General features: G+C 48.5%; 1 protein-coding gene across 1 annotated transcript in view; it reads left to right on the top strand.

Annotated features, from left to right (window-relative positions):
• Positions 1-12170, top strand: part of CLCN7 (Cl-/H+ antiporter 7) — a 65246-nt gene that overhangs the window by 34464 nt on the left and 18612 nt on the right. The window contains exons 8-15 of the mRNA XM_090023859.1: positions 636-698; positions 1475-1558; positions 1976-2069; positions 3553-3617; positions 4318-4434; positions 4929-4983; positions 5565-5625; positions 10950-11088. Coding sequence (XP_089879985.1) covers positions 636-698; positions 1475-1558; positions 1976-2069; positions 3553-3617; positions 4318-4434; positions 4929-4983; positions 5565-5625; positions 10950-11088 — 678 coding nt within the window. The remainder of the gene's footprint in view (positions 1-635; positions 699-1474; positions 1559-1975; positions 2070-3552; positions 3618-4317; positions 4435-4928; positions 4984-5564; positions 5626-10949; positions 11089-12170) is intronic.

The following is a 12170-nucleotide window of genomic DNA, read 5'->3' as shown; positions in this document are numbered from 1 at the left end:
AGGGGAAGAGGTGGTGAGGGGGTAGGATGCATGCTTTGACAGTGGGGGAACGGTTTTGTAGGTGAGCAGGCCCATGAGATCACAGTAACACTGAGCTCTAAATGGCACACAGGATGAGGAGGGTCTTACTGACATTGTGTTGTCTGTATGTGTATATGGGACCCTCTGTGTAAGCAGCAGGGCTTTGACGCATTTGGGGTTTTCTGCTCTGGGCACTTTCTGGTCCCTGGACATAGCGGGCTATTGGCCTGTATGCCAGGATTTCTACTGGCTGCTGCTACAAGGGTTTATATTTCAGCTGTCAGAGAGGCTGTTGCAAGGCAACTTGTACTGGACAGGGTTAAGAAGCCAGCTCCAGGCTGAGCAATGACCCTCAGTCAAGAGCCAAAGGGCTTGTCTTTGACATCCTTCATTTCCACCCCTGTAGCCGGAAAGGTACTGGGTACCTGCCTTAGTTGTTGCCTGTTGCTTGTGATCTCTGGGAAGGTGAAGAATGGCTGAGGCAACCAGGCGCTTTTCCTCCTCCCCCTAGATCAAAGTGTCTTTGTTGCTCATCTCCCCCACTCCAGCATGGCCAGTGACTTGCAGATTCCTGTGCTAGCAAAGGACTTTCCTTTTTTTTTTTTTTTTTGCAGACTCTGATGGTTAAGGTCTGTGGAGTGATTCTCTCAGTGGTTGGAGGCCTGGCTGTGGGGAAGGTAATCTGCTGAGGAAGAGAACTGGACTCTCATCAACCCCCTTCACAGAGTGATCTTGGCTCACTGTCAGTGCGCAATGACCACCCAGTGCTACACACTCCCTTCCTATATTGCTTGTTGCATGTGTCCCAAGATTACTACACCGTCATACACATCCATGTGTTTAGGGGCAGCTCCCTGTTTTCAGGGGAGAATTGTTTTCCTTGACTCCAGAGTCTATGCTGAACAAGGCTGAAGGCAGGGGCATAGCAGCCTATGGCCTTGCTGGGCTCTTACAAGAGGCCACATAGGAGATGAACCCTGTAAATTGCTGCCTGCTATACCAGAAGGTGCCCTGCCATAGAGCCCCATTGGGACCTTAGCAGGCAAAGGTGCAGTCATATATGTAACTTCTGTGATTACAAATGGCAGGTCTGTGTCCTGGAATCCAAGGGTTCCCTGTTAACTGCTGTATTTGTGAGCATACCTTTTCGCTGTCTGCTCCAGGCAGCATGCTGGTTTGTCTGTGATCATCTGAACCTGGAAGTGTCTCAAAAACCACTTGTAGAATTAGGAAGTTGGGGGTTGCCATAAGACTTGCATTTCCTGAGAGGGTATTTCCTTTCCTGGAGCTAGGGCTAATGAAATAGTATATTCCCACTCTCAGCCTCAGTGTGGCCAAAGTTCTTGGGGTCCAAGTCTGGTAGGAGCTAGTTCCCTGCACATATTACCATCTCAAGCCAGGTTCTTAAAGGAGAAATGGGCTTTTTGCCTAATGTCTGCTTTTCTGTTCTTAGGAAGGGCCAATGATTCACTCTGGAGCAGTCATTGCAGCTGGGATCTCACAAGGAAGATCCACATCTTTGAAGCGTGACTTTAAGGTTAGTTAGTTCACCTGAAAAGAGGGTGGTGAGCATGTGCATGCTGGGAAGGGGATGTGGCTATCAAGTCCTCCTCCAGAAGAGGAGCCAAGTTTTGGACCACCTTGAGTTGCTTTTTTCTAAGTTACAGCAGGTGCCTGTCACTTTCCCAGTACAATCTATGGCCAGGAGAATCTGGTCTATGTGAAAGGTGGTATGTATCCTGAATAGGATGGAAAGCCACTCTGTTAGCTGTGAGGTTCACAATAGGTGGCCAAACCATATGTGACAGAGGAGGACTGGGGGGTGATAGCCCCATCCTAGCAGTGGGAAGGGTGCATTGGGTCCAATACACAGTTTCTCTGTTGCAGGTTCTTTGTGTTTGAATCACTTTTAAGCAACCTGTGCAGAGGTAAAGTCCCCTTTGTTGCGTTTCAGATCTTTGAATACTTCCGCAGAGACACAGAGAAAAGGGATTTTGTCTCGGCTGGAGCTGCTGCTGGTGTTTCGGCTGCTTTTGGTGCCCCAGTTGGTAAAGCATCATAGTTCTTCTGCTATTGTATATTCATGCACAGACCAGCTCCTTCCATAGATTTCATAGATTTCTAGAGTCGAAAAGGACCTGGTAGATTATCAGGTCTGACTGCCTGCTCCAGGCAGGAAAGAGCGCTGGGGTTAAGTAACCCCAGCCAGATGCCTAGCTAATCTCCTCTTGAACACCTCCAGGGTAGGGGAAAGCATCATAACCGTAGGAAGCCCATTACATATTTTGGCAGTCCTTACCATAAAGGATTTCTTCCTTATGTCCAATTTAAATCTGTTCTCCTTCAGTTTGTGGCCATTATTTCTGGTAACCCCTGGTAAACAACAGAGTGTCCCCTATTCCCTGCTGACCCTATTACTGCAGGGGATGTGTGCATCACTATGCTATTGTTAACTACTTCTTCAAGGGATACCCAATTTCAGCATCTAGATCAGCGTTTCTCAAACTGCGGGTCACGACCCAAAAGTGAGTCGCAAGAATATATGAAAGGGTCATGGACAAATTTTAGAAGTGGATCAGCAAACTTTAAAAATGGATTCTTCTTTAAAGGAGAAAAACATGGGAAACCATGGTTTTTCCCTTGCAGCCTGGAAAACCCTTGGAGACATATTCATCCCCACCCACACTTTACCCCGCTGCCACTCCCTCGTGGAACTGCCTTGCAGTGATCAGTACAAGATCAGTCAGAAAATTAAGGCCTTTCCTGTGACTGCTGGGGGGCAAGGGGAAGTAGGTTGCACTTGATATACCTTGGGCAGCAGCCCCCTTCCCCCACCAGCAGTTTTGGGTGCTGCTTGTTTCCTGTTGAGCAGTTTCTGAAACTGCAACTTTCAAATCTCCCCCTGCAGTACTTGTTACAGAGCTTGGATAGCGCTGGAACTGAATCCCTTTCCCCAAACTATAACTTTCCCTGTCCTCTTGGTGGCAAAATACAAAGTTCTCTACCGTGGCAGCTTGTCTCTGCTGAGATTATGTCTGATACTCTGACAACTCCCTCTTTTATTTTTCAGGTAAACCCCTGAGAAATAAGGTGTGAGGGCAGGGACCTGTGAAGTACAGATACAGCCATAAGACATGTGTGCTATTCAGGAAGTTATCTCCTCCACTGACTTCACTTTGAGCCTTGAAAAAAGAGTCCCAAACAACTTGGGTGGAAGAAAGTATGATGTGCCCTGGGTTGAGTAGAGCTAAAAGGCCTGTCAGCCCCACCAAGTCCCTCCCCTTCACAGTCAGCCATAGCTGAGAGTATACATATAGAGGACACGAAAGGTCTTCATGCTGTGTTCTTGTCTCTGCATGCCCGAATTGGGTTTGTGAGATGTGATTTGCTTACTGCATATATGCAGAGCTTGTAAGCGAAGGCTGTTGCTCCAACTGGTGCCACAGCTCTGGTCCATGGTAGTCCTTGAAAAAGGAGGTTGTAGGTCACTGAGCAGGCTTTTTCTAATGGTGGTGTGTTTTGTGTTCCCAGGGGGAGTTCTCTTCAGCTTGGAAGAAGGAGCTTCCTTCTGGAATCAGTTCTTGACATGGAGAATTGTAAGTGTCAGAAACCCAAAGTGAGGAGGCAGAGGCAAGGTCTGCTTGCATGCTTATGCAGAACCTGGTGCCATGGGACTGTGGGCACTTAGCACTTGTAAAATACCACCTCCTTGAGCACTAACTTCTGAATTGGCTTTTGGTGTCATAGCCTTAGTTTCAGCTACCCATTTCCCCCAGGTTACCTGGACTGGGGAGGGGCAGAACTGCTCTGCCCTGTGTCCTGCATATTGGGTTTGTGGCTGGTGCTCCATTCAGAATGAAATGGCAGAGTGAATCTAGGGCAAAGCTTTCTTGGCACAAAGCCTGAGATCAGAAGGGAAAATGCTGTTTCCCTTCCCAAGGAACTGCCTGGAGTTGTAGGAGGCAGCACTGGATCTTTGGCTTGGATAAGAGGTTCTGCCCTATTTCCAAAGGAAGACATGGCTCCTGCCCCATGGCACTTCTGGTGTGTACAGATTCATGGATTTGGGCACTGTGCCTTGGTAGGCATACCCAAAAACTATTTTTTCTTAGCTGTCTTCAGCCCTAGAGTGACTTCTGCTGCACAGCTCTCTGAGTGTCACAGAGGGTGGGTTGAAGTGGTAGGGAGCCCTTAGTGAGTGAAGAAGAGGTAGAGGGTGTGGTGACAGGTAACCAATGGAGATGGAAGAGTTGTGGTCTGTCTTATGCTATGAAACTCTGTTCCTTGTCTCTGTAGTTCTTTGCCTCCATGATCTCTACGTTCACACTGAACTCAGTCCTGAGCGTTTACCATGGGAATGCCTGGGACCTTTCTAACCCAGGGCTTATCAACTTCGGCAGGTTTGATAATGAGGTGAGGCATTGGAGGGGTGCTACCAGGGTGTTGGATGTCCTATGCCCATGCCTGCCCTTCTGGGCATCATTAAGGTTACTGAGACAGTCAGGGCTAGCTGTCCCCATTTGTAACATTTCCCTAGAAGTTTTGTTCTGGGATGAATACTGGGTAGCTCTGTCTTTCTGGAAAGCTCTAAGCTCACTACATGGTGTGTCATGACAGCCAGAGTTCTGCAAAGACCAGGGGTTCCAAGATCAGCACCTCCAATTGTGAACCTCTTCAACCAAGCAAGTAGTCCTTTTACAGCTACTTCCAGGCTCAGATTCCACAAGGAAATATGTAGGTTATGTGGGTGTTGGGGCAAGCAGCTGCACTGCAGCATTTGCTCTCCAGTGATGGTTCTGCAGCCATCAGATGTGAAGGTTGGTGTTCTTTGGGCAGAGATGATGACTTGGCTTTCATGTTGCTGCCATGCCAAAGGATCTCAAAACCCTATTTTTCTTTGTTTACAGAAAATGGAATACACGATCCAGGAAATTCCAATCTTCATAGTTATGGGAGTGGTTGGTAAGGTTGTTCTTCTCTTTCAATGTAATTAGTCTGGGTCATCTCCTGTTCCTTGTCTGAATCTTACAGTTTCCTCATTACATCTCCTGAGGAGAATGAGAAATCCATTAAAGACACTGAAGCAGAAGACTTTTGTTGAGCTTCTTGTTTAAGGCTTCCAAGGGCTGTAACTAGTTTATCAGGACAAATTTAAGTTTCTTGGTAAAGGTGAAGACTCTTTAATTCTGTGTTCCTCTGTTGCTTGGTAGTATTTGGAGTGTGACAAGGGCTTCCAGAAAGCCAGGGGAAAAAGAAAGTGTGGTGTTTAGAAGTGGCAGGAGGGCTTCTGGCTATGAATTGTAGAAGGAAGTTTGGACCAGATAAGATGTAAAGAATAATCTGATAAACCATTTCTGTTCAGATGCTACCTACCACGCACGACACAGCGCACATTTAAAAGCCCATACTTCATTTGTAGCTTTTGTTGTTTCTATCTTCCTCTGTGTTGTCATGTGGTCACTAAACAAACCAGCTCTATCATGGCTGTGACTGCTCAGATCTGTCTGTGGGGTTTTGCAGATGTTTCCCTTTTGTATTTGCAGGTGGAATTCTTGGAGCAATGTTCAATGCCTTGAATTACTGGCTCACCATGTTTCGCATCAGGTGAGAACTAAATAAAACTCAGTCCCTTGGTATTAGCACTGGTGCTATTCAGGCAGAGGCCTGTAGAGTTGAACATGAGAAGGCTTCTAGATGCACCCTGATGCATCAGTAATTAAGCTGGGACAGTTGGCTAATCTGACACATCAGAGTACAAGCCCTCAAAAGCAAGAAAACCAGCAGTTATGTATGTCATGTTTCCAATTGTCCATGTGTGATCAACCCTTCATTCTGAAGGACAAAAAAATCCACGTTTGTTCATTCCTTCCACTCTGACCCAAACGTCTCCTTTCATTGTAAGCCCAACTATATAAATCAATGATCCTTTCAGAAAGACTTTATTATGACACATGTACACATCAATAGCTTGCTGATCAGCCTCAAATATTTTTAAATATGTTCGCAGAGAGACAGTTTCCCACTGAGCAGCTGCTCCTTGAACATCTTGTATAGGTATTTAATTAAATTATCCTGGCAACTTGTCAGTTTATTAACTGTAATTCCTGTGTAGCAGTATTCTTTTGAAGGGAACATTTTGTTTCTGAATTCCCATGAGAGAAAAAAGACTTTTGAACAGATTCATGGCTCAGAATTAGGTTTGTTGTGTTATGATATAATTGGAATAACAGAGACTTGGTAGGATAGCTTGCATGACTAGAGCACTGTTATGGGTAGGTACAAACTGTTCAGGAAGGACAGGCAAGGGAGAAGAGGAGGAAGAGTTGTACTTTATGTAAAAGAGCTATATAATTGCTCAGAGCTCCAGTATGAAACTGGAGATAGGCCTGTTAAAAGTCTCTGGGTTAGGGTCAGAGGTGAGAGCAACAAGGGTGATGTTGTGATGGGTGTCTGCTATAGACCACTAGACCAGGAGGAAGTGGTAGAGAAGGCTTTCTTAGAACAGCTAATGGAAGTTTCCCACTCACAAGCCCTGGTTCTCATGGGGGACTTCAGTCATACTGATATCTGCTGTGCACAATACAGCAGTGCACAGGCAATTCAGGAAGTTTTTGGAGAGTACTGGGGACAACTTCCTGGTGCAAGTGCTGGAGTGGCCATGCTCTTGACCTACTGCCTACAGACAGGGATGAATTAGTGGGGAATGTAATAGTGGATAGAAGCTTGGGCAGCAGTGACCACAAAGCTGGATAGAATAGCCTGGTGGGCCACATCCAGCCCCCGGGCCATATTTTGCCCAACACTGATCTATGATCAGGTGACTGGCTCTATGGATGCAGGGAGACCAGTGGATGGTGTGATGTATCTTGATTTTAGCAAGGCTTTTGATACAGTCTCCCATAACATTCTTGCAGGCTGGGTGAATGGACTGTAAAGTGGATAGAAAACTGGCTGGAGCATCGGACTTAAAGGGTAGTAATCAATGGCTTGATGTGTAGCTGGCAGGAGGTATCAAGTGGAGTGCCCCAGGGTTCAGTCCTGGGGCCGGTTTTGTTCAATGTCTTCATCAGTGCCTGGAAGAAGGCATAGAGTGCACCCTCAGCAAGTTAGCAGATGACACCAAGCTGGGGGGAATAGAAGATATGCTGGAGGGTAGGGCTAGGATTCAGTGACCTAGACAAATTGGAGGATTGGGTCAAAAGAAATCTCATGAGGTTCAACAAGGACAAGTGCAAAGTTGTGTACTTAGGACAGAAGAATCCCATGTACCAGTACAGGCTGGGGGCTGGCTGGCTGGGCAGCAGCTCTGCAGAAAAGGACCTGGGGGTTACAGTGGACAATAAACTGAATATGAGCCAGCAGTGTGCCCTTGTTGCCAAAAAGGCTAATGGCATACTGGGCTGCATTGGTAGGTGTGTTGTCAGTAGGTCAAGGGAAGTGATTATTCCCCTCTATTCAGCACTAGGGAGGCCACATCTGGAGTAGTGTTTTCAGTTGTGGGCCTCTCACTACAGAAAGGATACTGACAAATTGGAGACAGTCCAGCAGAGGGCGACAAAAATGATTCAGGGGCTGGGGCACATGACTTATGAGGAGAGGCTGAGGGAACTGGGCTTATTTAGTCTAGAGAAGAGGAGACAGAGGGGATTTAACAGCGGACTTCAACTACCTGAAGCAGGGTTCAAAAGACAATGGAGCTAGACTGTTCTCAGTGGTGGCAGATGACAGAACAAGGAGTAATGGTCTCAAGTTGCAGCAAGGTAAGTTTAGATTAGATATTGGGAAGAATTTTCTAGGAGAGTAGTAAAACACTGGGACAGGTTACCCAGAGAGGTGGTAGAAGCTCCTTCCTTAGAGGTTTTCCAAACCCAGCCTAGACAAAGCTTTTCTGGGATGATTTGTTGGTGATGGTCCTGCCTTGAGTAGGGGGTTGGACTAGAAGACCTCCTGAGGTCCCTTCCACCCCTAATTTCTATTCTAATATTATAAAAGCCTAAGTTTATCTGTCTGTCTGTTTGTCTGTCTGTCCATAGTGCTTTATTCACACTCTGATTGGCTGACAAACAGCTAATCGGAGTGCAAACAAACGTTTGAACAGGAGTGAGCTGGCGGCTGGTGGAGCACCACCATGATGGTGGGGACACGGGACAATGGACGACATCAGGTCCCTAGAGGCAGGGGCAGTGGAGCGGAGGGAACAGAGGGCAGTGATGGCATGGAGGTGGCAGTGGCAGTGGCGCGGGGGGGCGAGCGAGGTCGGGATGCTGTGTGGGGGTGGGCAAGGCCACAGCTCTGGCCCCAGCCCACCCCTCCCCCCTTCCGTTGTCGCCACGTGCGGGGCTTGACGCGGGATGATGCGGCGGCGGTGGAGGAAGGAGCAGTCCCAACATGGGTGGGGGGAATAGTGGGTGAGGGGAGGGGTGGGCCCAGGCCCCACGCGGACAGAGGGGGAGCAGTGGGCCCAGGCTGACCCAGTGGTGGCAGAGAAACAGGAGGAGTGGGCTTGGAGCCAACAGGGGAGGAGGGGTGTGGGGGAGGAGTGGCCCCGGGCCTGGGGTGGGGAAGAGGCTTGCTCCTCCCCTCCCCCAGCTGCAGCTGCTGCCGCATTGGGTCGGGCCTGCTGCTCCCCCCCACCGCCACGGCAGGCTGCCTCCTCCCCCCCTTGGGCCCAGGCCCAATCCTCCCCCATGGCTCTGAGCCTGCTCCTCCCATTCCCCTGCCACTGCCAGGTCAGCCTGGGCCTGCTGCTCTCCTCACAGCAGCAGCAGTGGCGGGCTGGCTTGTGCCCATCCTCAGGCCAGTCCTATCCCACATCAAGCCAGGGCCCGCTTCTCCCCTCCTGCCACCGCTGCGGAGGGGAGTGGGCCTGGACCTCATGCAGCCGGAGGAAAGGAGGAGTGGGCCTGGACAGTGGGGCACAGGGTTCCCTCCCTGCATGCTCCACCCCCATCATTCCTGATGGGCAATTGGCTAGTAGTTCTGTGAAAGACATTTCATTCTATTATGTGAGTATTTGAACAATGTAAGATCTATGACTGACTTAACAATCAGTTTCCTCGCTTTTAAATGCTAGGGTTATATGATATATAAGCTCGTCGAGTACCTGTGCAGGGAGGCTGCTCTGATGCCTTGTAATTACAGCATGTCAGAGCAGACTCTATTAATTAAGTCCTGCTGCAGTGTGATATTTAGTGTCCTCCTGCAGCCTCTGTGTCTTGTGAGTTCAGCGTCCACATGCTTCAAAATGGTGGTGGGGCACTTTAACTAAAGTTCATTCAACAAGCTTTAGTTAAAGCATCCCCCCTGCCATTTTGAAGTGCAGGATGCTGAATACACAAGATGCTGTAGACACTTTAATTGGAACAGCTCTTGGAGCCACTCTAGTTAAAGCACCCCTGCCCCCTCAGCCTCCAGAGCACATGCAAAGGCACCTATTAAAGTTTTGTAAATCTTACCCTGAGTGGCTTATGCCCGATTTTCAAAATCAATTTTGAAAACTTCAGCACCAAGTCACATTGCTTCAAAGATCTGCTGAAGTGGCTGTGTTCCATGTTAGAATTGTTGTCCACTTACCCAGAAAATCTGTTTCACAATTATCTGTTTGTGCACCTTGCGTTTCATTAACAATTAGCTCAAAAAAACAGCAGCTAGTGCATATTGGGAAGAATACCATGTCGTTCCGCAGACAGAACACAATGCAGAACCAGGGGATTTGGAGCAATGGAAACTTCTATTGCTCCATCTCATTGCAGCCAGAAGTCTGTAACAACCGTTAAGTTTGTAAAAAAAAACAAAAAAAAAACAAACCCAACTTGCTTAATAAAACTGCTGGACTCTTAAGGCCCTAGTTGCATCCCAAAAGGTCTCCCTTAGGGAGGAATCACTTACAGGAACAGAACTGAGGAAGTGTCTTGTTACCCTTCTGTGGCAGCATTAGGGAGTTGAAGAATATCCTGTCAAAAGATGGGGTCCTTCCAAAAAGTGGCTGCTCTGGGTTAATGGTAGGTATTTGCAGTTTGAAATGTTTGTCCAGTCAGACTGTTTGTGGTAGTTCTCTTCAAGGAAAGGCAGGAGACCACCCATTTCCCCTGAAACCTTCTGTCCTCCTCCTCTGACTCCTTGTGAGAACAGTTGATGGGAGAGGCCTATTTCAGAGATGTGAGGACAGCCCAGAGTAACTACATATAAAGCTTGTCTTGCTTCTGGCCTCCCATGCCTTAGCCCTACACAGCAGTTTCCAGCATGTTCTTGTACTTGCATATGCTCAGGACATTGTCACCAGGGTTCAGTCTAGCAGTGGGATCCATAGTGGCTTCTGCAATATGCCTGGGAAGGGGTCGAAGACTGCATCTATCAGGTTGGTGGGGTGTGTCCATTTCAGCAGAGGAGACCTCCCCTCTATGAACATATCTCTTACATAAGTATATATGTGTTGCTGAACCCAGTGACATAACATAAAGTCTCCTGCTAAGGGCACTGGGGCTGAGGCACCAGTGCAGGCTGGCATCTAATTAACATACCCAAGGTTCTTGTTTGCAATGCAGCCCCATGTGGTGCCTCTGGGACAGTGATGAAGCTAAGCTGTATGAGACGGAAACAACAATTCCTCAGCCTCCTACCTACAGCCCCTTTTATATTGATCCATTGCAAATGTGGCTGACTGCACCTTGAAATGCTTCCTCTGTGGTGGCCTCTGGTTGTAGTGTTTGTAGTACAGCATGTACAGCCACAGATTTCGCTGGAAGAATTAGATGGCAGCACCTTGGCTCAGATCGGTGCTGTGATTGGGGTACAAAAAATGCTGATGCATCAGAAGAGAGCTGTGGACAGAACTGGTGGGCTGTTTGGCGCTTGGGCTCCTGCCAGCTGGTCCCTGGGTGGCAAAAGGCAGTGCTCTGTGTTCAGTTGGCATGTGTTGTTCTCCTCAGGTACATCCACCGCCCATGCCTGCAAGTGGTTGAGGCCATGTTGGTGGCAGCAGTGACAGCAGCTGTGGGATTTGTGATGATTTACTGCTCCAGGGACTGCCAGCCCCTCCAAGGAAATGCTGTGGCCTATCCCCTTCAGGTAGGAGACAAGGCTGTAACATGGCCCCAGCGGTAAGGATGGCTTCTGTTCAGAAACACCTCTGAATACTGTGTTACACAGCTTGGCAAGGTGATCCCAGGGCTTCTTGGGATCAGGCCTGGGCAGGGTGGTCTTAATAACTTTCCTGCTCCTAAGGAGAAGTGGTAACTGAACTTGGAGCCTAGAAAGGCAGGGGTGGGGTCCAGAGTACAGAGAGGTGAGGGTAATTTTTTTAATGGGCAACCAACAAGGCAGAGATGTGTATCTGGTGCTAGAACGGTGGTTCTCAACCTTCTTAGACTCCAGGCACCCTTCCAGAACTTCCTTTAATTTGACAGCATCCCCAGCTGAGAATCACTGCTGTCCTGTCTCTCCTTATTACAGTAGTTCTCAACCAAGTGGTGCCACCAATGCTGTCAGGTGGAACTGCCCGTGTGCAGCTTGTGCACAGCCAGGTAAGCCTAATGTAGGCAGGAGCATCTGCTCTTGCTGCAGCCCTTTTTGGTCTGACCCCCCTGGCACCTCCTGGAAATGGAGATGCACAGGGTAGTTGGAACTTCCTGCAAGCCTCTGTTTCTGGGAGGAGTGTGCAGGAGCAGACTGGGAAGGGCTGTGGCAAAAGTGGATGCTCCTCCCTGCATTAGGTTTATCTAGCTGTGTGCAATGTGTGCCAGGGCAGTCACTCAATTGAAAACCGCTGTCCTAGAGGAGGGATCAGCAACCTAAGGCCTGTGGGCTGGATCAGGACCATGAAGAGACTGGATCCAACTGCCCTAGCTTGGGAAATTTTGTAGCAGGCTTCAGCCAAAGTGGCAGAGGAGACTTCCCCTGGGTCCTACGCCTGCTGTTCACTTTGTCATTTGCTGCTGTGCAGGCAGCACAAGCATTGTGTCTCAGTTCCTGCATTTTGCCTTGTTCCATATTCCCTGTGCAGCATCTGCTGATTTCTGGGTCAGATGCAGAGATTTGCAGCCTTCGGCAGGGGCTGGGTAGCAAACATTGTCCTATGGTAGCAAAAAGATTGCCAATCCCTGTTCTAGAGGAACTGGCTTCAAACCTGATACTGGGAGCTTCGGCATTTC

Source organism: Crocodylus siamensis, chromosome 12, assembly GCF_052110815.1.
Source record: "Crocodylus siamensis isolate JL-2025a chromosome 12, ASM5211081v1, whole genome shotgun sequence".
NCBI classification, from domain to species: domain Eukaryota; kingdom Metazoa; phylum Chordata; order Crocodylia; family Crocodylidae; genus Crocodylus; species Crocodylus siamensis.
Note: the sequence above shows the minus strand (reverse complement) of the source record. Positions and strands in the feature narration are given on the sequence as shown.